At 51.8% G+C, this 24,078-nt stretch overlaps 1 protein-coding gene across 3 annotated transcripts in view; it reads left to right on the top strand.

Annotated features, from left to right (window-relative positions):
• GRIP2 (glutamate receptor interacting protein 2) overlaps positions 1–23,784 on the top strand; it is a 48,829-nt gene extending 25,045 nt beyond the window's left edge. For 2 of the 3 annotated variants that reach the window (XM_058437304.1, XM_032149793.2), the window contains 13 exons: positions 782–968; positions 1,451–1,596; positions 2,405–2,485; positions 3,770–3,836; positions 3,939–4,084; positions 5,262–5,406; positions 7,523–7,662; positions 8,243–8,422; positions 9,433–9,619; positions 11,584–11,689; positions 18,542–18,685; positions 20,076–20,222; positions 21,234–23,784. In XM_058437304.1, coding sequence (XP_058293287.1) covers positions 782–968; positions 1,451–1,596; positions 2,405–2,485; positions 3,770–3,836; positions 3,939–4,084; positions 5,262–5,406; positions 7,523–7,662; positions 8,243–8,422; positions 9,433–9,619; positions 11,584–11,689; positions 18,542–18,685; positions 20,076–20,222; positions 21,234–21,395 — 1,838 coding nt within the window. In that variant the 3' untranslated portion in view covers positions 21,396–23,784. Of the gene's footprint in view, positions 1–781; positions 969–1,450; positions 1,597–2,404; positions 2,486–3,769; positions 3,837–3,938; positions 4,085–5,261; positions 5,407–7,522; positions 7,663–8,242; positions 8,423–9,432; positions 9,620–11,301; positions 11,690–18,541; positions 18,686–20,075; positions 20,223–21,233 lie in introns of those variants that run through there. The other variant, XM_058437305.1, reaches the window with a different exon arrangement.
• Positions 23,785–24,078: the final 294 nt, after the last annotated feature.

Raw genomic sequence — 24,078 nt, 5'->3', positions numbered from 1 at the left:
AAGGAACGCAGTATCCACCAATGGATGAATAGATAAACAAAATGTGGTGTATCCATACAATGGAATATTATTCAGCCACAAAAAGGAATGCAATTCTGATACCTGCAAAACATGGATGAACTTGAAAACATTATGCCAAGTGAAAGCAGCCAGTCACAAAGGCCACATGATGCATGATTCTGTTTATATAAAGTGCCCAGAACAGACAAATTCAGAGATGAAAGTAGATTCGAGGTTGCCTAGGGCTGAGGGACATAGGAAGATCTTCGGGGATGGCTGAAGGGAACAGGGTTTCTCCTGGAGGTGATGAAATGTTCTCAAATGCATTGTGGTGATGTTTGCATAATCGTGAATACACTAAAAACCATTGAATTGTACACATTAAATAGGTGACTACTGTGGTATGTAAATTATACCTCAATAAACCTCTTACCAAAAAGCAGAGTGACATAATATAGTAGATACTACAGTAGATCACAGCACAATAATAAAATAAAATGACACTGCCCCCCAGAACCTGTTTTACAGCATGACGGTCAGTCCCAGCCACTGTCTTCCCTAGTCCTTGCTGCACCCCAGGAGGTGGGAATCACGATCCCATTGTTCAGATGAGGAAGCCAAGGCTCAGAGTGAGCTGTGATCTGCCTGGTCCCAGATTGAGTCAGGGCTCCCATTTCCTTGCTCTCTGGCTCCAGTGCCTCGGGCCCCGGGATGGGCAGGCCCTGGCAGGAAGACCTCCGTGGGGCAGCTCACCTGAATGCTGGGCCCACCTGTCCTGCAGTGTCACTGGCCTCCAGCACGGTGGGGCCAGGCGGGCAGATTGTGCACACGGAGATCACGGAGGTCGTGCTCTGTGGAGACCCCCTCAGCGGCTTTGGCCTCCAGCTCCAGGGCGGCATCTTCGCCACCGAGACCCTGTCCTCCCCACCCCTCGTGTGCTTCATCGAGCCTGACAGCCCGGCTGAGAGGTGAGCCTCCTGCCCCCCTCCCTACTGAGCCTGCCACTCTCTGAGAGAAACTGAGTCACAGCACCAAGCCCTAGCTTCACAAGCATATCTCACTTAACTATAGCATCAGCCCCAGCACCAGCCCCATTTTACAGATGAGGAAACCGAGGCTCAGAGAAGCTGACTCACTTGCCCAGGATTACACAGCTCACCCATGGAATCCCAGGGCTCGAACCCCTGTCTGCCTGAAGGCAGAGTCCTCTGTATATACATCTTGTAAGGCCCATGGCATCATCCCCATTGGACAGACAGAGAAACTGAGGTCCAGCAAGGTCCAGCCCTTAGCCAGATTCTTGAGGATACACAGGTGGGCCAGGGCAGAGCTGAGAGTCACCCCAGACCAGGAGGTGGGGCCCAGGTTCAGTCCTGCCCTGCATGGTGTTCTTGTCTCCCAGTGGACCTGTCACGGAGCCTTTTCTCTCTGCTGGGCCCCCTGGGTTCAGGTGTGGGCTGCTGCAGGTGGGGGACCGTGTCCTGTCCATCAATGGCATCGCCACCGAGGATGGGACTATGGAAGAAGCCAACCAGCTCCTGCGGGATGCCGCGCTGGCCCACAAGGTCATGCTGGAGGTGGAGTTCGATGTGGCGGGTGAGTGAATGGCCCAAGCTTCCTCCTCATGTTTCAGGGCCCTGCACCCCTCCTCTCTTTATCCTGCCTGGCCTGTGCAAACGCTCTGCCCCATCCCCCTCTGTGCCCAGTGCCCTTCTCCCAGGGGCTTTGCAGCTTATAGTGGGAAGGGAGGCCTTGGCCCAGGAGGGAGAAGTTTCCACACCAGGAGACTTTTGCAGAGGGGCAGGACCAAGTGGGGGTGGGGATGGGGAGCTGAAAATGCTCCAAGCTCCTTCTCAGCCTGGGTTAGGCAAAGAACCTCGGACAACAGTTTGGGTCAGAATTCTGCTTCTGTGATCTCAACACTGTGTGGCTTTGGACAGGACACTCCCTCCACTCTGTTTCCCCATCCATGAATAGTCGATACGATCTTTTCACTATAGGGGCAGTACTTGGGTTAGGTGAGACATATGTCCAAGAGAAATGAAAACATGAAAATACCCAGCCACGGCCTGGCACATAGTAGGTGCTCAGGAAATATGTGCTAGATTCACACTGGTTTGTTAGTCTGTGGGGAGCTCCCTTCCCGCCCACCACACCAGCTGACAGGCATGAGGCCTGGTTCCAGCCCCGATTCTGGTCTGACTAGAGCAGGTCAGTTGTTTTGAGCAAATCTGTCAGCTCACTCTGCCTCAGTTTCCTCCTCTGTTGAGAGGAAGTAGGGGGATGGGATTAGGACTGTGACTTTTGGGGTCACTCCCAGCACAGCCAGAATGGGCATGGGGCTGGGGTTCGCTGAGGCTCCTCCTCTGGGTCCTCACGTTGGTCTATGTCCATCTACCCCCAGAGTCCGTCATCCCAAGCAGTGGCACCTTCCACGTGAAGCTGCCCAAGAAGCGCGGCGTGGAGCTGGGCATCACCATCAGCTGTGAGTCTCCTCCCGCTGCTGTCTGCCCCTGGGAGCGAGCTCAACTGCTGGGGAAAAAGAGCTTGCCAAGCTCAGACCAGCATTTCCATGGCGTGAAACCCTGCAGTGCCCGAGGAAAAGGCTTGGGGGTGTGGGGAGGCTGGCTTCTGTGGACCCAGCTGCATGTTCTCAGTGAGACCTCAGCTTCCCAAAGCCCCAGCTTCCCGTTCTGCACCATGGGAGTCCCCTGGCCTTATGGGTCTCCCAGGGGGCTTGTGAGGTGCCCACGGTGAGAGAGCTTTGGAAGGTGACAAATGTGCAGGCTGGGTTTGGTTTTCTGCCTACTTCTGTCTGTGTTCCCAGAGCCCAGCAAAGGCCTGGAACACAGTAGGTGCTTAATTCATGTTTGTCAAAGGAATGAAAATGAGGAATGCAGAAGGAAAACGTAGAATGGGTGAGCATGGGAAAGGTGAAAGCCCTCCCGTGGCTCCCATCTTATTCTGAGTAAAAGCTGAGGGACTCGAGCCCCAGTGAGGCCCTCTGTGCTCTGGACCCCATGACCTCTGACCTCATCTCCCGACTCTCCCCAACTCAAGCCCTCCAGCCGCAGCCGGCCTGGCTGCTCCCTGCCGTGCCTGCCCCTTCCTGCCTCTGGGCCTTTGCATCTGAGACTGTTCCTCTGGCCTCTTCCCTACCTCCAAATGTCACTTGACAAGGCCTTCCCCGACCACCTGACTGAATATTTACCGCCCTCGACAGGAGCCCATTTCTCAGGTTTCTCTGCAGCTCACTTCATCAGTTTAAATGTTGTTGATTGTGACCACCCCTGGAGTGCCAGCTCCAGGAGGGCAGGGAGAGATTGCTGTCTGTTTTGTTCACTTCTGTGTCCCCCACCCCCAAGCACACAATAGAGCCTGGGTGCTGGCTCTGAGCCCGGTGCTGGGGACACAGACTCCAAGCAGACAGCTCCCCTCCACAAAGAGCTCGCAGTTTGCTGGGGGATGGGCTGAGCAGGAGGAAAGAAGAGCTGGCATTGGAAAGGCCATGCTGGATCTTGGGCCTGTGTTATCTGGTTTACTCTCACCACATCCCCATGAGGTCTGCGGTGCCACCCCCATTTTACAGGGGGGAAACTGAGGCACAGGGAGGTGAGCTGATTTGCTCACGGTCACCCAGCCAGGAAGCAGTGGGACCAGGATGTGAGTAGGACCAGTGGCTCCGAGTCCACACTCAGACCCCTGGGCCTCGCCACCCCACCCCAGGCTGAGGCCACCAAGGTCAGATTCACGGCCTCTTTTCCTCCAGCGGCCAGCAGGAAACGAGGGGAGCCCCTGATCATCTCCGACATCAAGAAGGGCAGCGTGGCACACAGGTAGGGGCACTGGGGCACAGGAGGGGAAGTGGCCAACAGCAGTGAGTATGGCACCTGCATGCACCAGTCTCCTTCCACCCCCTCTGCCCCCGACTCATGCAGGACGGGCACCCTGGAGCCAGGCGACAAGCTACTGGCCATTGACAACATCCGCCTGGACAACTGCCCCATGGAGGACGCCGTGCAAATCCTGCGGCAGTGTGAGGACCTGGTGAAGCTGAAGATCCGGAAGGATGAGGACAACTCTGGTATGGTCCTCACGCTACCTCCAGAGGCCCACCTTTTGACTAGCGGGTTCCCAGCTTGCAATTCAGGGCTCCCTCTAGCCGAGGAAGGGAGGGTGGTGGGTGCTGCTGAAGGCTGGCTGGAATGAACAAATGAAGGAGGGGGCAACACCACAGACTTCTCACTGTCCCCGGCGTCTGGGGCCCTCCAGAGCCTCTGTGAGGTGGACAGGAGTTTGAGACACTCCCGTAGCCTCCACGTCTAGCATCAAGCCTAGCAGAGGAGACCTACTGGGTGCAGCTGGTGCAGCTAGTGGAGAGATGAGTGGGTAGGGCAGGGGAAGAGCGAGGCTGCCCTTTTGAGTGGCAGGCTATGAATGGATAAGCAAAGAGTGCAGACTCAGGCCCCACTGACACCAGATAGTGATATAAATGAGTGAGAAAAGCTGTATGGATTGGAGAGGGGAAAGGGACGGGTGAGGACTGCGCCAACTGGAAAGCGAATCCCTGATGCAAAGGGGCAGTCTCCAAATCACCAACTCTGACCCTGTGAAAGAAGGTTACTGTGGGAGGTAGATTTCTTTTCTTTTTTTTAAGAAAAGTTGGGCCAGGTGCAATGGCTCATACCTGTATACCCCTCACTTTGGGAGGCCAAGGTGGGTGGATCACTTAAGCCCAGGAGTTCGAGACCAGCCTGGGCAACATGGCAAAGCTCCATCTCTACAAAAAATATAAAAATTAGCTGGTTCTGGTGGTGCATGCCTGTAGTCCCAGATACTTGGGAGGCTGAGGTGGGAGGATCACTTGAACCCTGGAAGCAGAGGTATGGCAGTGAACTGAGATCGTGCCATTGCACTCCAGCCTGGGCAGCAGAGCAAGACTCTGTCTCAAAAAAAAAAAAAAAAAAGATGATCAGGGGTTCCCTTCGCTTCCTGCTGGCTGCTGGAGGAAAAGAGGCCACTGTTTCTTGTCATCAATGTTGTCATTATTGTGGGTGAGGTGTGATGTTTCTTTTCTTTACTGGTATTTGGGCAGAAGATGGCCTCAGGGTCCCCAGGTTGTGCTACATGAAATCAGAGCATGAGTGACTGGGTGAATGAATGAATAAATAAGTATGAGTGAGTGAGTGAGGCCAAGGCTTTAGGGAGCTGGGTAGTCCTGCCCCTTGGGGCCTCCTCCTCATGGGTCCCTGTGCTTGCAGACGAGCTGGAGACCACGGGTGCCGTCAGCTACACAGTGGAGCTGAAGCGCTACGGGGGCCCCCTGGGCATCACCATTTCGGGCACGGAGGAACCTTTTGACCCCATTGTCATCTCAGGCCTCACCAAGCGTGGCCTGGCTGAGAGGTGAGCTGGGGCTCTGTGGGGACACATGGTGGGCTCAAGGAACACAGGAAGCAAGAACTGGGGCTATGGCAAAGCCAAGCAGGATTCTGACCTCTGTTCCAACATTGACACTGTGGGTGACATCGGGCCAGTCACTTCCCTTCTCTGAGACTCAAGTCCGCATTTGTAAAATGAGTGTCAGCCCCTGCCTGCCAGGGCAAAGGCCCACACCCCAGCAGACCTCCTGGCCCCAGGTAAGCACTGGGCCAAGATGTGTGTGTGCATCTTCCTGCTCCTACCTGTGCCTGGAAGGTCAGCCCTGCACGGGTATTTGGAGCGCCTGCTGTGTGCGGAAGAGGATGGGGCAGTGTCCCAGTACCCTGGTCCCAGCACTGCCTAGGGCTTTCCTGAGGCATTGGGGGACTGTCCCTGCTGCCCCTAGACTCTGAAACGGTGGCAGCTGAGGGAGCTGTAAGAATGGAGCCCTGTCCCAGGGTGAGGTGGAGGTCAGAGATGGAACCCGACCCCCAGTGTGGGTGAGACCGAGCCTTCTCCCCGCAGCTGGGCAGGGATGAATCCGGCAGGCAAGGAAGCGGTGAGCTCCCAGCACAGCGACGAGCGGGCTGTAAAAGGAGAGCCTGGTGGGGGCTGCAGGGGCAGGACGCGTCCCTGGGGAGGGTACCGCGCAGGAGGGGCGGTGACTGGGCGGGTGGGGAGAGGATGGGAGGGATTCCGGGGCCTGGACTCCGCTCCTGGAGCGTCCCCTGCTGGACGCTTGGCAGACTGCAGAGGTCGGTGTGGGACCCTTCTGACCCCAATGTCTTCATCAATTCGAGCATGTACTGGGCACCTACTGTGTGCCTGGCCCCTCTGTCCTGGATGCTGGGGCTGTACAGACAACCCTCCTGCCTTCGCCGGGCTGATGTTGCTCAGTGCTGTCCAACTGAAATATAATTTGAGCCACAAATTTAATCAGACACTTTCTAGTAGCCACATTTGCAAAGCAAAAAAGATGAAATTCATCTTAAATATATATTTAGTTCAACATGTAATCAACATAAAAACCATTAAGAACATGTTTTATATTCTTTTTCATGTTACACCTTCCGTATCTGGTGTGAATCTTTTGCTTTCAGCACATCTCAATTCGGGCAGTCACATTTGAGGGGCTCAGCAGCCACCTGTGGCTGGTGGCTGCCATACTGGACACCACAGCTCTGGTCCACCCACGATTCCCTGCCCCGCTCACTGCCCTTATCCCCGGGGAAGTGCAGGGCAATGCCCAAGCATGACTCTCCAGGAGCTCCCGTCTGGGGTGACATCTACAGCCCCAGAGGTTCAAGACCCCCGACTCTAGTCCTCTGCCTCCTTTTCCTTCACCTGGCTCAGGTCACTCTAAGCACCTGCTACAGCTTCTCCCCTGCTCAGCCCTGGCTGCTCCTCAGAATCACCTTCCTGCCCCATCCCCACAGGTACCATTTAATTGGTCAGATGTGGGGCCCAGGCACCTGCCATTTCAAAAAACTCCTCAGGTCATTGTAATGGGTGTCCAGGTAAAAAACCACTGGGCCACAGCAGTGCTGCCTCCTGGCCTCACCAGCCCTTCATGTCCTACTGTGAGGTCTGCTGGGCGCTGGTAATTATGCCCATTCTCCGGGTGGGAAAACTGAGGCCCAGGAAGGGGCAATGGCTACCAAGGGTGTCTGCTGGAGGGAAGTAGGGATCCATTCCATTCATTCACTCCTCAGTGATGATTTGATAATAAAATTAGTATTGCCACCCCCATTTTACAGATGAAGAAACTGAAACTCAAGGGTTTAAGAAACGGGCCTAAGATCACATAGCAAGTATTTGGCAGCTAGTATGTGGGATTCTCAAAACCTGTGTTGGACACTGGTTCCAGAACCTAATTTTGCAGTCAGGTGGGACAATCCCCTCCCAGGTTCTAGATTTTATGTCTCTATTAATGTGATCCAAGATCATAGTTGCGTGCTTTTGTTTTGTTTTTGGCATCTGGGTTTAACTGGGGTCAGCCAGACTTCTGCCTTGTGGCTCTCCTGGATTCCCTGAGGGCAGACTGCCACTCTGAGGCCCTGAGTGTCTAACTCCCATTCTCTGCCCTGCATCCACTCCTCAGGACTGGTGCCATCCACGTGGGGGACCGCATTCTGGCCATCAACAGCGTTAGCCTCAAGGGCCGGCCGCTGAGCGAGGCCATCCACCTCCTGCAGATGGCTGGAGAGACTGTCACACTGAAGATCAAGAAGCAACTAGACCGTGAGATTCGCCTCATCCCCTGGGAGCCACCCAGCAGGTTTAGGAAGAGCAATCCCTCTGTGCCAGGCTTTGCCTGCACACCCTCACAGAGTCCTCACTGCAGCCCTGTGGAGGCAGGCCTGCGATGGCAAAGGAGATAGGACTCGGAGAGGGGAGTGATGAGCCCAAGGCCACACAGCTGGCACGGGGCAGAATCTGGGTCTGAGCCCTGATCTTCATTACTTCCTGCCTCTTAAGGTGCCCACGTGTGTATGCTTCATGCCCATAACTCATGCATTCCTCAGTTGCCCCTGAATATGTTCCCATGCCTTGGTAGAAAGGCCACCATAGGCAGTGGAAAGGGCCTGACCTAATCCAGGCTCCACTGGTGCTCACTGTGTGATCTCGGGCATGCTGCTCAGCTTCCCTGAGCCTCAGTTTTCCCATCTGTGAAACAGGTTTGCTTATTAGTGTGCCACGGCCATATGTCAGCTCAGAAGGGCTTACTGCCTGTGAGTTTCCAGATCAGGCTGAAATGCAGAAATTGAGGCTCGCTGTGAGTGTCTCTGAAGTCAGAAGTGACACCCCTCTCTCCTCCCAGGCCCCCTCCTACCCCGCAAGTCGGGCAGCCTCAGTGAGACCAGCGATGCTGATGAGGACCCAGCAGATGCCCTGAAAGGAGGCCTGCCAGCAGCCCGCTTCTCACCAGCTGTGCCCAGTGTGGACAGTGCTGTGGAGTCTTGGGACAGCTCGGCCACTGAGGGTGGCTTTGGGGGCCCAGGTAATACCTTGGGGCCCTTGGACAAGTGACACGCTCTCTCTAGGCCGCCCCAGCTGCTGGGCCTGTGCAGGACTGTTCTTGTGCCTGTTCCTCCCTCCTGTGTTCCTCTCCTGGCATCCTTTAGGGGCCCTTCCTGAAGGAAGACCTGATTTGGCTCCATAAGCCGCTCTCAGGGCCCCTTGCTCCTGGGAGCATGGACTGCAGCCATATCTTTCGATTTAGAACCATGGGTCCCATGCTGGCTGCTAAGCTTTCCCCACTGTGAAGTTATGGACAAAGTTGGTCTTTCTTCTACTGTATCCTTCCTTCCTAGCCCAATGTCTGGCACACAGTAGGTGCTCAACAATGTTCATTCCATCCAGTTGAAAATAGGGAGGCCAAAAGCCCCCTCCCACCCCAGCCTACAAGACCCGATGTGGGGCAGACACCCTGGGCTCCCTCCCAGGCCAGTGCATGTTGAGACCCAGAGGTGGCCTCAGGGAGGCGTCTGAGTCTGGTGGCTGGCTGGCTGGCCTCAATGACCCAGAGCCACTGGAACTCCCCATGGTCCAACTCAGAGGACTGAGTGGGGGGGCGAGGTCTCTAAGGGCCGTAGGTGGCTGCCAGCCCATTCTTGCCTGCAGACACCTGCCCTCCCCGGGCCTCAGCTTCCCCATCTCCAGCTCTCTGTCAGCATCTCTCAGCTCACTCCCTGGGGCTGGACCTTCAGAGCTCCCAAAGGCAGGAAGTGGAGGGTGGGCCACATGTTCAGCCTCCTTCCCTGGCGGGGTGATGGCCAAGCCCAGGCCGATGGAGTTGAGACAGAGTCGCAGAGCCCTGGGCATTAACTTCTGGATGACCAGGAGCTCCAGGGAGATTCTGAGAGGCAGAGGCCCTCAGAGGGCTGTGTAGATGCAGGCCCAGAGAGGAGCAAAGACCTCCCCGGGGTCACTCAGCACAGCCGGAAATGGGGCAGGCAGGAGGGCAAGGTGAGGCCGCAGAGAACACAGAGGCCCTCTCTCCACCACCAGGGTCCTATGCACCACAGGCAGCAGCCCGGGGCATGACCCGCCAGGAGTGGAGGCCTGGCCGGCTGAGGGGCAGCCCCCCACCCACCGAGCCCCAGAGGACGAGCTACACCCCGACCCCAGCTGACGAGAGCTTTCCAGAGGAGGAGGAGGAGGAGGAGGAGGAGGATGATTGGGAGCCGCCAACGAGGTCTGTGGTGGGAGCACCATGAAGGAGGAGGGAGTCGTAGTGTCTTGGCTGGGGTGGGCGAGGGTGCCTGTGCCAAAGTGGTGGGGGAATGGAGAGTCTTGGCGGGCTCCTGAGGAGGGATCCTCCATCAGGGATGCCTGAGGAGAGAAGCACTGAGCAGAGCCACCTCAGCCAGGCTGAGACGGAGGGAAGGGCAGACTGGTGGAGGGCACGGCAGGGACGAAGGTATAGAGGTGGAGAGCAGCTTGGTTTGTCCTTCCCAACTTTGGTCATCTCCTGTTCTCAGAAGAGCAGCAGCAGACTCAGAACTTGAACCCAGGCCCACCTGACTTACCTCAGATGGCCTGATGGCCTCCTGCGAGGGCCCTCAGCCCACCAGCACCATTCCTGGGCTGTGCTGAGTGGCTTAGCCGCTGGAGAAGGCTCCTGCAGAGAGCAGGCTGTGGAGAAATGCTGTTCCTCATCTGGCCCAGGCCACCCTCCCATCGTGGTGCTTTTGACCAAGCAGTTCCTTCTGCCTCAATGCCTTTCCCCTGGTCTCTCCTGGCAAATCCCTGCTCATCCCTCAAAACTCAGCTCAAATTCCCCTGCGTCTGGGAAGCTTCCCTGTCTTTCTCAGGCAGAAGGGATTCCTCCCTCCCTCCTGGTACCCACAGCTGCTCCTACAAGTCTCCTGGTAGCCTCACCACCTTGTGTCTATCTGGCTAATTACTTGGCTGTCATCTCTACTGCGTGGCACCCCAGCTCCATGCGTGGCCCCTAGTAGGTGCTCAGACATATTTTGCAAATGAATCTCCAGCTCTGGAAGAACAGGGGCCACACTTTATTCTCCTCCATATCCCTGTGCCCAGCAGAGGACTTAGCTCAGGAAATGTTTGTGGAATTGACTTGAATGGAGCAAGTGTCCTTCAGCCTCTGTCTTTTCATCTGTAACATGGAAAGGGAAGGAGGCAACACATCCTTGTTCCTAAGCTCCCTAAGAGAGCAAAGCTTGCGTGCCTTTGTAAAAGAGCAAGTGCTGGCAGGGCACAGTGGCTCACGCCTGTAATCCCAGCACTTTGGGAGGCTGAAGTGGGCAGATCACAAGGTCAGGAGATCGAGACCATCCTGGCTGACACGGTGGAACCCGTCTCTAGTAAAAATACAAAAAGTTGGCCAGGCATGGTGGCGCGTGCCTGTGGTCCTAGCTACTCGGTAGGCTGAGGCAGGAGAATGGCGTGAACCCGGGAGGCGGAGCTTGCAGTGAGTCGAGATCGCGCCACTGCACTCCAGCCTGGGCGACAGAGCGAGACTCTCTCAAAAAAAAAAAAAAAAAAAAAAAAAAAAAGAGCAAGTGCTTTGTAAATCACAGCATGCCTTGTAACCGTCGAGGCCTTTGTCATTAGCAAGTGGCTTTGTGAAGTGTGAAAATGTGAATTGTGAACTTTCTGAGACTCAGTGTTAGAACTGATGATAACAGGCTCATACAACCTGTGATGGGAGTAATGGGTGGTCTCGACCCCTTCCCCAGCACAGATATTTCATCCTCTCCATCCATCTGTGTCCTTGCTGGCTCCAGCTCTGTCCCTGTCACTGTCCCACGGTGCCGTGTGTCTGGGTGGGGCCAGGGGCCGTCCTCTGGGACTACACCATGGATCTCCTCTCTGTCTGTTCGTCTGTTTGTCCTCTGTCTCTCTTCCTAGGCATCCTGTGTCACCGCTCTCCACCCCGTCTCATCTGCCCCTGTTCTAACTGGCCACCGACAGTCCTGGTCGCCCCTAACTGCGTCTTTCCCCTATTCTGTGTCACCAACCACTGCCCCGGGGCCCCAGAACTGCCACCGAGGACGCCCGCCTGCCTGCCCGCCCACCCACCCTATGGCCCCTCGAGCCCAACGCTGGGCCCTGGGGCCCCGAAGACTCCTCAGGCCCCAGCCCGCCCACCTGCCTGCCAGGAGTTGACGCTCTCTGGTTCCTACGTTACAGCCCAGCCCCTGGCCCTGCCCGAGAGGAGGGCTTCTGGCGCGTGTTTGGAGAAGCTCTCGAAGACCTGGAGTCATGTGGTCAGTCAGAGCTGCTGAGGGAACTGGAGGTATGGCTGCCTGCCCTGCAGGCCTGCATGGGGCACCCGGGGCTGTTCACTCTGGTGTGTGTGCAATGGGAGGAAGGCATGTTGATGGTATCATGCTCATGTGTAATGTGTACGTATGCACTCACCTGGACACCCTGTGGGAAAAGGTATCTTCACATATGTACAGACTGTGCATGGATTCATGTGCAAGTGTGATTGAGAGCACGGTGGTACTACACATTATCTGTGTGGACATGGAATATGTGTGACATCATCGTGTGTACATTGGGAGCATATGTGCATGCATGCATGTGAACATAGTCATGCATGCACACTTGCAGAGTGTATTTCAGAACACATGTGTCCGAGTGTGCACATGTAGGTACACAGGGGCAGTTTTAGTATCTTTGTATGTATGTGTGATACATGAATGTGGTTGTGGCCATGCCCTGTGGAAGTGTGTGAGTGTTGACATCAGTGACGACACAGGAGATAAGGGGCTGTGGGAAACCAGAGGTGAGTGTGGCTTTGTGTAAGGTCGATATTGCTCAGTGAATAGAACAAGCTGCCCAGGAGGATCCAGAGAGGATCTCGCTAAGTCACATCCTAAGCTTCTACTCTGAGAGCAATTTTATTTTATTTAAATCTCTATTTTATCTGTGCTTTTGCCCCCTTTTTATTCCTAATATTGTTGATTGGGGTCGTTTTTTTCTCTCCATTAGTCTTGCCAATTACTAGGTTGCTCAAAGAACAAGTTTTTGGCTTTATTATTTTCTATTTTATTCATTTGTTTGTTTAGCTTTGATAGTCTCTTCCTTCTACTTTATTTATGCTTAAGTCATGATCCTTTTCATGGTTTCTTAGTGCCTTAATTTTCAGTCTTTCTTGTTTTTGAATAATGTATCTTTTAAAGCTATGAATTTACCTGTAAGCATTGCTTTGGCTGCATCCCAGATTTTGCAAATGCACTTTCCACCTTAAATTAAATTCTGTTTTGTCTCATAATAATATTGTTTCATTAAATTTATTTTAGTGATTATTTGCCTGTCTTTTTTTTCCAATTTGCTTATTTTCTCTCTCTCTCTTTTTTTTTTTTTTTTTTTTTGTGAGACAGAGTCTCACTCTGTCACCCAGGCTGGAGTACAGTAGTGCAGTCTCGGCTCACTGCAGCCTCCACCTCCTGGGTTCAAGTGATTCTCATGCCTCAGCCTCCTGAGTAACTGGGATTAAAGGTATGTGCCACCATGCCCAGCTAAGTTTTTCTATTTTAATAGAGATGGGTTTTCGCTGTGTTGGCCAGACTGGTCTCGAACTTCTGGCCTCAAGTGATCCACCTGCCTCAGCTTCCCAAAGTGCTGGGATTACAGGTTTGAACCACTGTGCCTGGCCAATTTGCTTGTTTTCAAATTTACTGTATCATTGTTTCAAATGTGTCTCTGTTGTATACTATACATAGTGGGTTCTCTTTTTTATTAAAGATGAATTTAGTCTATTTATATTTGTTGTGACTACTAATATAATTAAACTTTTCAATCAGACGTACACCTGAAAAAATATATAATTAAACTTAATTCTAGTATATAATTTATACTTCCTATTTATCCTATTTTCTTTATACTTCTTCTGATCATCCATCTTTCCTTTTTTCTATTGATCCATTTTTCATCACTGCTCACTCTCTCCACAATCTCCAGTTTGGAGATTTTAAATTTTATTTGTATTCTTGTAGCGATTATCTTTAATTCATTTGTTTTACTTTCAACATTCAGTTTTCACATTGAAATCTTTTATTATTACCTAAGTGATACATGTGTATGGTGCAATGAAATCATGATGTATGTACTGTTGTGTAGACTGCTTTTTTAGCTAGCTACTTCATTTTTCCATTTCAATATATTTTAATCTTTCCTAATACCAAGACCATATTCAGATTTCCTCAGTTGGACCCAAATTGTCCTTTACACCTGGTTTGTCCAAACCAATGTCTGATCCATGCTTGGAGCTTGGTTATTATGTCTCTTAAGTCTCTCTTAATTTTAGTCCAGTGCCTTTTAAATGATACTAATGTAAACTTTCTGTTTATCAAGATAAAATTCATGTATAAAATTTATAATTTTAACCAGTTTAAAGTGTACAGTTTAGTGGCTTTTGTTATATTCACAATGTTGTGCAATCATCAGCACTATCTAATTCCAGAGCATTTCTAACACCCCAAAATGAAAACTTGTACCTTCCAATTCCTCCATCTTCCCATCCCCTGGCAATCACTATCTACTCTGTCTCTGTGGATTAACCTATTCTGGCTATTTCATAAAAGTGGAGTGTGTATTTGACTCTTTGTGTCTGGCTTTTTTCACTTAGCTTCATGTTGTGGCATGTGTCAGTACTTTATCCCTTTTTATGGCTAAATAATTATTAGGATAGACCACTGAAGGGAACACCATGACCTTACCTTACATTTTCAATGTATTTTCTGAACTTGATTTTTCTAACAAGTATAAGCAATACCTTTGTCCTCCTCTTGAATAAGACAGGCACTATAGAATTCTTTCACTTCTCTCCAAACTACCTCCTCTCATATCCCAACTTGCTTATAAATCGCTCAAAATTCATGAATGTGGGGTTTTATCAGAATATTTGACCAATTTCTGTTATCATCTTTGCTTCTTGCATACCCGTTTTTTTCTGAGCTCATCCTTTAAGATAGTCTTTCACCAAGGGCCTTTAGGTGGTAAACTGCTTTAGGCTCTGTGTTCTGAAAATGTCTTTATTTTTTTTCCAATCAATTTAGAAGTTTATAAATGTCTTTATTTCACCCCTGCTCTTAAATGATAGTTTAGTTGACTATGAAGTTAAACATTTACTCAGGGCTTTGAAGATATTATCCTGTTGTCTTCTGGCAATGATCGTTGCTGCTGTTAGGTTCATTGTTGTTCCTTTGAAAGTCCTGTGTCTTTTCTTTCCAGGAGATTTGAGGATTTCTTTCTCTGTGATGGCTGACTCTCTTGCTCTGATGTGTCTCAGTAAGTTTATTTGTCTTACTATAGAGTCAGTCTGTTTTTTCAGTCTGAGGACTCATGTTTGCCTTCTATACTGGAAAATTCCTAGTCATGGTATTTACAATATTGCCTCCTTCTTATTGTCTCCTTCTGTTAAGGTATGTTGGACACTTGTCCTCCATGCATTCTACCCTCCATGTCTCTTAACTTTTCTTTCATATTTTCTCTGCACTGTGTACTAGCTGCTTTCCTTAATCTGTCTTCCAATTCACTAGTCCTCTCCTTGGCTGTATTTATTTTACTGTGTAACCCATTTCTTAGATACTGTGTTTCAACTTCTACATCTTTTATTCCTACAATTTTTTTTAAATCTTCATAGTCTTTTTTTAATGGCTTTTGCTTTTTATTTTCTTATTTTTCTACGCATCTTAAACCGAGCTTCTCCAACCTGTGGCCCACGGGCCACATGTAGCCCAGGATAGCTTTGAATTTTACACAAATTCATAAACTTTCTTAAAACATTATGAGATTTTTGTTTGCAATTTTTTTTCTGATCAGCTATTGTTAATGTTAGTGTATTTTATGTGTGGCCCAAGACAATTATCCCACATGGCCCAGGGAAACCAATAGTTTGGACACCCCTGTAAACAGACTTATTTCAAGTTTCTTTTTCTTTTTTTCTTTTTTCTTTTTTTTTGAGATGGAGTTTCACTCTGTCGCTCAGGCTGGAGTGCAGTCAGTGGCATGATCTTGGCTTGGCTTGCTTGGCTCACTACAACCTCCACCTCCTGGGTTCAAGCAATTCTCCTGCCTCTGCCACCCGAGTAGCTGGGGACTACAGGCATGCGCCACCACACTTGGTTAATTTTTTTTTTTTTTTTTTAGTAGAGACAGAGTTTCACCATGTTGCCACGGTTGGTCTTGAACTCCTGATCTCAGGCGATCCGCCCGCCTTGGCCTCCCAAAGTTCTGAGATTACAGGTGTGAGCCACCATGCCAGTTCTCAAGTTTCTTTTGATTTCACTATTATTTTTAGTTCCCTGGGTATGGATTAGCCTACTTGTTTTGTCTGTGGGCAGGTGGGCTTTTTCCATCTCATCACTGCACTGCTTCCACCTGTGGTCTCTTCCCAGGCACCTGCCTTGCTGCGCTCCGCATTGTGGATGCATCAGTGAGATTGCTCCTCACTTTGTCTCAGCTGTGGCCTTTGAACTTCACCAGCTCCAGACTGGTTTTGACAGTAATTCCTCAGCTCAGTGTTTCTGCACTATTGTGGAAGGCAGATTCTGGCCCCACCCTCATGTGGAGGTCACGCTAAGGGTTCTAGTTTGTCACAAGTGATCCTCCCCCTCCCCGCCTGTTCAAGTCCTGGTGGTTCCTTTCTTGTATCCCTGTGGGCAGACATTTTCCGGTCTCTATCCAGCAATGAGACGGCACTCGCTTTCTGGAATGGTACCCAGTTTCCTGCTTTGAGACAGCACTGTCTTTTCCCTGAACAGTACCCCAGCTCCAAACGTGTATGTCTCGTTGTTACCTTCCATGGGCCACTAACTTCCATAAGCCAGACGGTTCCACTCCTGCTCATGCCTGTCTCTGAATTTTTCTTTCTTGCTTTGAAAGTCTTATTTAACAAATTGTTAAATCTATCATCTCTATGTGTTTGAAGGGAGGTGTGAACTTCCTGTATCACCTCAGTCTGCATTTTAACTGGAAGTCCTTGAATTCTACAATTTTAGGGGTCCAAGACCCTGTGATGCCTGGACTCCCCGATTGTGTTTTAATAACTCTTATTATCCCAAAATGAAGAGTCTTGGATCTTTCCTTTTGCATGCTGGCTCCCAGGCAGGTGCAGATCACTTCTAAGATGTGAAAAAGGTGCTTCTCTGCCTCCTCATTCAATAGCCTCCCTTGGTTTCCTATCTTCCTCCCCACTCCAACCTAACAGTTTAGCCCTAAAACAGTTTTTATTTTTTAGCGATAGGATCTTGCTCTGTTGCCCAGGCTGGAGTGCAGTGGCATGGTCTCAGCTCACTGCAACCTTCACCTCCCAGGCTCAGCTGATCCTCCCACCTCAGCCTCCCTAGTAGCTGGGACAACAGACATGCATCACCACACCTGGATAATAATTGTATTTTTTGTAGAGAGGTTGTCTGGCTATGTTTGCCCAGGTTGGTCTCCAACTCCTAGGCTCAAACAATCCTCCTGCCTCCACCTCCCGAAGTGCTGGGATTACAAGCATAAGCCACTACAACCAACATAAAACATTTTAATCATAATCTGCTTTCCCTTAGGGGATCCCTAAAAGACCAACCCCCCGCACCCCAAATGGTCAGATAGAACTGTGCATTAATAGTGGGAATTCAGATACTGTGATGAGTAGAAGGAGAGATGTTTCTAGGCTGGGGAGACAATTGTGTGCCTGTGAGATTGTACGATGTCAGAGTAAGAAGTCCATCCTCCCCTCCCAGCAGCTCCAGCACCCCCGCCTCCATCTCTGGATTTCCCAGCCTGAGTGTGAAGCTGTTTCCCTCAGGGCCACACACTCCTGGCTGGCAGCTTAGAGCTCGGCATTTCCAAGTGCTCAGCCCTCCCTCCCTGAGCCCGTTCTAACTCCACGCCTTCTCTGCTTCCCCACTGGCACCATCCTTGTCCAGAACATCACTGTCTTTTCTTTGGACCACTACATGGCCCCTAACAGATCTCCCTCCCAGCCTCCACTCCCGCTCCTGCAGCCCAGTCTTCATGTGGCAGTTGGAAGATGCTTCTAGATCCACACATTGGTTATGTCACCTTCTCTGCCTGGCTTCAGTCCTTCAGGGGCTCCCCGCTGCTCCTGGGATGAAGTTCATATTTCTTACTGTGGTCTAGAGGGCACCGCAGGACTGGGCCCTCAGCCACCACCAGCTGCCGAGTTTGGTTCCAGATCTCCCCACCACAGGGCTTTGCACGTGCTGTTTCTTCTGCCAGGACTCTTCCCTGGGCCTCTTCGTCCTTGTCCTTTCAATTTCAGCTCTGGATGCTTCCCCACCCCTCACAGGACCAGGGCCACCTGTCCCAGGTTCTCACTTCCCGAGTGCCTCACCTCTGTAACACTTACTGCAGTGCATAATTTTATTTTATTTATGTTGGCGATTAGCAATGTAGCAGAGTGGTTAAGAGTCCTGACTTTGGGGCTGGGCGTGGTGGCTCACACCTGTAATCCCAGCACTTTGGGAGGCCGAGGTGGGTGGATCACCTGAGGTCAGGAGTTCGAGACCAGCCTGATCAACACGGAGAAACCTCGTCTGTACTAAAAAAGAAAATACAAAATTAGCTGGGCATGGTGGCACATGCCTGCAATTCCAGCTATTCAGGAGGACGAGGCAGGAGAATCGCTTGAACCTGTGAGGCGGAGGGTGCGGTAAGCCAAGATTGTGCCATTGTATTCCAGCCTGGGCAACAAGAGCAAAACTTTGTCTCAAAAAAAAAAAAAAAGAGTCTTGACTTTGGAACTAGACTCTGGATTCAAATCTTTTTTATATCTCTAAGGAGAGAAACAGTTTCCTCATCTGTAAAGTGGAAAAAAGTGGTATTTACTTGCATCATTGTACTGTAGAGAATAAAAGGAGTTATAGGTGTAAAGTGTTAAGAACTGACTTAGCCCTGGGTAGGCACGAATGATTAAGTGCCAGTGATTATTATTCTCATTGTTAGTGTGATTGGTTCATGACTTCCCACTCCACCACCGTTGGACCCAGCCCCAATGGGCAGGGACCATGTCTGTCCTGTTCACCATTGTCCCCTTTGTGGCTGGCACATAGTAGGTGTCAGTGGATGCTGACTGCCTAATCAGGCAAGCCAACAAGCATCTGAAAGAAGGGCTGTATTCCTGCAGGCATCCATCATGACGGGCACCGTGCAGAGGGTGGCCCTCGAGGGCAGGCCTGGCCACCGGCCTTGGCAGAGGGGCCGGGAGGTACGAGCCTCTCCTGCAGAGACGGAGGAGCTCTTACTGCCTACACCCTTGGAGATGCACAAGGTAGGCACAGCGGGTGAGCACAGGAGACCTGGACCTGTGTCCTAGTGCCATGAGCACCGTCGTGGGACTTCAGAGGCTTTATTCTCCTCCACCACAAAACCGGGTTGAGTTTTTCAAAATGCTCATCATTTGGGTGACATGCACACTCACACACATGCACACCTGTGATTCACACTGGGCTATTATTAATATTTTTCTTTAAGTAGATATGCTTTTTTTTCCCCACTTAAGTTATTTTATCTATATATTTATTTTTTTGAGACAGGGTCTGACTCTGTTGCCCAGGCTGGAGTGCAGTTGCTCGATCATGGCTCACTGCGGCCTTGACCTCCTGGGTTCAAGCGATTCTCCCACCTCAGCCCCACAGGAAGCTGGGACCACAGGCATGCACCACTACACCTGACTAATTTTTGTATTTTTTTAGAGACAGGGTTTCAACATGTTGCCCAGGCTGGTCTCAAACTCCTGCGTTCAAATGATCTGCCCACCTCAGCCTCTCAAAGTGCTGAGATTACATGTGTGAGCCACTGCGCCTGGCCTTAAGTTATTTTATATCTCATGCACACATATTTATATATAACATATAAACCCTTCTACATTTGTGTGACGTCTATGTATCTCACACCTTTACATCACTACCTTCAATGAGAAGCCAGTGTCTTGTGCCATCTATAGGTCATTATATAAAAACAAGATACAAGTTGGGCGCGGTGGCTCATGCCTGTAATCCCAGCTCTTTGGGAGGCCGAGGCGGGTGGATCACGAGGTCAAGAGATCAAAACTATCCTGGCCCACATGGTGAAACCCTGTCTCTACTGAAAATACAAAAATTAGCTGGGCGTGGTGGCACGCGTCTGTAGTCCCAGCTATTTGGGAGGCTGAGGCAGAAGAATCGCTTGAACCCAGTAGGCGGAGGTTGCAGTGAGCTGAGATCACGCCATTGCACTCCAGCCTAGGCAACAGAGCAAGACTCCATCTCAAAAACAAAAACAACAAAAAAAGATACGGAGGAGGACAACCCCTAGCCAATGGCCCTCAGAAGCTCTGAGCAGCTCTTTGGTAAATGGGAATGAGTGAAGGTCAGGGGAGGTAACAGCGCCCTGGCCAGGCCTCCTCCCTGATGGAGCCAGAGGACAGAGAAAGGGCTGAAAGGAAGTCACTCCTAAGGGCTGCCTTGTGCTTGAGTGCTGTGGCCTAGAGCATCTGCTGAGGGAGAGAGGAGGAGGGGGTGGGGGTGGCTGAAGGCCCAGGGGCAGGAGGCTGGGGCACTGCAGCCTGGAGGGTGTGGCTGGCCAGAGGCGCTGAATGCCAGACCAAAGGACCTGGGCTACTGTGAGAGGCTGGGGGCAAAGATCGAGTTCCAGGAACCTCCTCCTCCTTCTGCTTCCAGGTGACCCTGCATAAGGACCCCATGCGGCATGACTTTGGTTTCAGCGTCTCAGATGGCCTCCTGGAAAAAGGTGTCTACGTCCACACTGTGCGCCCTGATGGGCCAGCCCACCGCGGGGGCCTCCGGCCCTTCGACAGGGTCCTGCAGGTAATGCTGGAGCAGGGGCTCCATAGTGGGGTGGCATTGTTTCCTAGCCTGAGGGTGGGGAAAGAGCCTGCATCTATCGCCTGTGAAGAGGGCAGGACAATGCAAGTCTGAGTCAGGTTAGCCTAAGTTGCATTGCGGGCCCCAGCACCCTGAGCCTCAGAGGCCGAGCACACACAGACCTTTTTTCTTACACCCCATGCCCACTGTGGGCTGGTGGAGGCCTTCCTCTCCCGGGGCTGATGGAGCATCCGCCCATCTTGGAATTGACCCTCTGAGACACATGGCCTCCTCAGACTCCACAGCAGAGGAAACAGACTGGAAAGTCACGTATAGATTTTTTCTGCCTTCACCCAGAAGCAACACTCATCACCTTGCTTCACAGCCAATGGACCAAACCCCTCATGTGACCTTCCTAACCGTGAAGGAGCCTGGGAAGCGTGGGGCATCGTGCACTGGGCACTCCGTGCCGCCCCTTTTCATGCCCTGGCTATTTTTGCTCCCTCAGTGTGTGTTTTGCCATATTTATATGAAATTTACTCAATTCATGTTTTCTCTAAATTGATGGCACTTTTTCAACTTACATTGACTTTGAAAGGAAACTTTTTGTCTCCATTAGGAGTGAAAATCTTGCACCCCTTGCTTTGAAATAGAAAGTGGGTGTAAAATGCAAATAAAATAGAAAGAAGACAATGTCACATCACACAGTTCTAGGCAGGAGGCTCTCTGAGTGTGTGGTCTGCTCTTTCATGTGAGAAAGGGAGAAAAGCAAGAGTTAGAGGGGTATGAAAGGTATACCTGCCCCTTCCTAGGACTTTCTCTTTGATGAAACCTAACAGAAGGACTGAGAGAGAGTTAGAGGAAGAATGTTCCTCTGTGTGTGGTGCTGGAGGTGTCAGGGCTTGCGTCAAGGCTGGGGCAGGGCCCATCTTTAGGACATCACATGCCTCTTGCTCCCTTCAGCCCAGCAGGGCTGACACCTCGGCTCTGTTCGCTTGCTTGTGCCCCATGCAGGTCAACCACGTCCGTACACGGGACTTCGACTGCTGCCTGGCAGTGCCACTCCTGGCTGAGGCGGGCGATGTCTTAGAGCTGGTCATCAGCCGCAACCCGCACACAGCACACAGCAGCCGGGCCCCCCGAGCGCCAGGCCCCAGCAGTCCCCGGATGCTCTGAAGTCAGCATGTGGGCCGAACTCCTAAGGGGCCACCCAGGCAGATCCTGGCTCCCAGACACGTAGCTGGGCTGGAGAAGCGGCCACCCACTCATTCGTCTGTTGGTCTGGCAGACTCTGAGCCTGGGATGATGCTTGGTCTCTGTTCCCCAGGTCTGTGGTGACTGGGGTGCCAGGCAGGGAGGTCATGCCCTAGCTGGAGTGACAGCTGGGTTCTCTCGCTAAGTTGGGTCTCCAAGATGCCCAGAGGAGCCTCCCTTAAGAAGGGTTGGCACAGGCTGCTTAGCCGAGGAGAGAGGTCGGGGGCTGTCCCAGGTCTCTGTGGGGCCTCCTTGGAGAGGTCGAAGATGTAGGGAGCACTTCCTCCCAGCAGAGCCATGGAGCTGGAATGAGCTGCAAGGAGGAGTGAGTTCTCAGTCACAGGAGGTGAGCAGGCAGGAGCTGGATCCCCCAGCGCAGTCATGCAGTGGGGCATGAGGCATTCCCATGATGCGTGCACACGCGCTCGGGGGTTGGCTTCCTGATGGGGAGCCACTTCGTCTAGAGACTCGGCCACCAGGAAGGATGCTGCTTCGGATGGGAGCCCAGCTCCTTCGCTTCTCCAGAATGGGGGTTTGGGACTTGCTAGTCCTGAGATTCTGAGATTCCCAGAATCTGGTCCCCACTTATGAGACTCTTAAGCTGGGGCTTCTGGGATCCCAGGAAGTGCTGGCCCTTTGATTCTGAAAGTGGGTGATTCTTTCATTTCAGCATCTCAGTCTGAAGCTTCTGGGACTTGAGACTGTGGTTCTGGGCCCACTGGGCAGGCTCTATGGGCCTTGGGCTCTCAGCCCTCCTGCTTCTTCTGTAGGCCGTGTGGTCACTGACCCATCTGCACGCCCGCTCAGCCCAAGCCCCTCCATGTGGGAGGGGTCATTTTGGGGCAAAAGACCCTGGAGCTTCCATTCACCTGCCATCCAACGAAGATTGAAAAGCGATGGACGCAGGACCTGTGAGGCGGTAGTGCTCCTCTTTACAGCCAGATTAGTGGAGGAAGAGGAGAAAGAGGAAGGGAGATGGGAGAGAAATGGGCCAGAGAAAAAGATGGGACACTCTTGCCCAGTGGAGGGTGTCCAAAGTGCTTATTCAAAGAAGTCTATTCCCACTTGAAATCTGGAAGCACCAGCATCCCTTAAAATCATTGTCCTCAATGTCCACAAATCAGAGACCCTCTTCATTTTGAGAAGGGTGCGGGCCTCCCCTGGTGGTCTAGCGAGTGGTGCCTGGGATGGAGTGGGCAGGCGGGTGTAGCCAGGGCTGGGGATGTGCTTTGCCTGGCCCAGTTCTCACAGGGGTCTCAGGAAAACGGGGCACCCACTCCCACCTCCATCTGTCTCCAACCTGGGGTCCCTGGAGGCCAGAAAAGTGCTCTTCCATTTGAGGGAACAGATGAGGAGTCAAGAGGTCTGTTCTTTTCACCCTGGGTCTGTTACATGTTTGCTGTGTGACCCTGTCTGGGTTGGACCCCAAGCCCCTCTGGACGATCACAGGTGGACAGTCTGAGCAGACACAGGCCTCCTGGTCAGGGCCAGAAGCATCTCTGCCGACCCACCAAGGCCCCCTTGGGGATCTGCCCATGCTGTCTCCTGGTGGCCTGCCTCCCTTACCCCTCCCCTCCACTTCTCCGGGCCCTGCCCCTCGGTGCCCTCCCTGAGGGCCCTGCATGCTTGTGCCTGGGGTGCTCAGCGCCTCTGCTATCTTGGATTCCTGTGTACTCAGCCCAGGGTGAAAGGGCACTGTCTACCTGTCACAGGGCACCAAGTGAAAGCCAAGAGCCCTCACTTTTGGGGGTGAGGGATAGCACAGCAGAGGTGTGGCTTCTGGACGAAAGCAGCCATAGCTGTGTGACCTTGGACAGGTGGCTCAGCCTCTCTGGACCTCTGCTAAGCAACAGGGCTGGACAGGACACACTCTCAGGGCCTCTCGGCTTGGGAAAACTGCATTGACTCCAGGACTCCAGGCGAGGGAAGATGCACTCGACTCTTAACTAATACCCCCTCTCCCTCCTCGGGCTGAGGCCTCTGCCATTCTCCCAAACGTATGCAATCAGGCCCGCGGTGGGCCTCCCAGCCACGCCGGCCTCCTCATATGCAATATTTCTTCTGGCTTCTCATGGGGATGGTTCATCCCCGACTTGACATTTCCTGACACCTTTCCCCAGTGAGCACCCTGCCTGCCTATGCATTTTGAGAACAGCCCCTGTGACATGTCCCCTTCCACCTGCCCCCTCCCCCAAAGCTGTATTTTTCTCTGGCTGAGATTAGAACATATTCCTTGTAAAGTATTTTTCTACATTGGGTTTTCTTAGGGCTCTTGGGAAGCACAAGGGGCTGTATTGCAAAGGCCGCTTATGGTCTGTTTGGGGCCCTCGTCTAAGTCTTTGTCCCACCAGGGGTTGCAGTGGCTTGGGGGTAAGTGCTATGGGGATGATTTTTTAAAATAAAATTATTTAAATCCACCTAGAGTAGAAGTTTGCTTTTTAAAAAAAATCATGGGTTGGCAAGAGTCAGCTTCTGTATGGGTCTGGTGACAGCTCACCTGCTTTTGATGATTCATTAATTCAAAAAGTTTGCCATTTGCTTCCATCATCCAGCCCCTGGGCAACATGAATCAGACAGATTTAGGTCATGTCTGCACATTCTGGTG

Source organism: Hylobates moloch, unplaced genomic scaffold, assembly GCF_009828535.3.
Source record: "Hylobates moloch isolate HMO894 unplaced genomic scaffold, HMol_V3 SCAFFOLD_4, whole genome shotgun sequence".
In the NCBI taxonomy this organism is placed as follows: Eukaryota; Metazoa; Chordata; class Mammalia; order Primates; family Hylobatidae; genus Hylobates; species Hylobates moloch.
The sequence above is the reverse complement of the archived record's forward strand: the minus strand, read 5'-3'. Positions and strand labels throughout refer to the sequence as shown.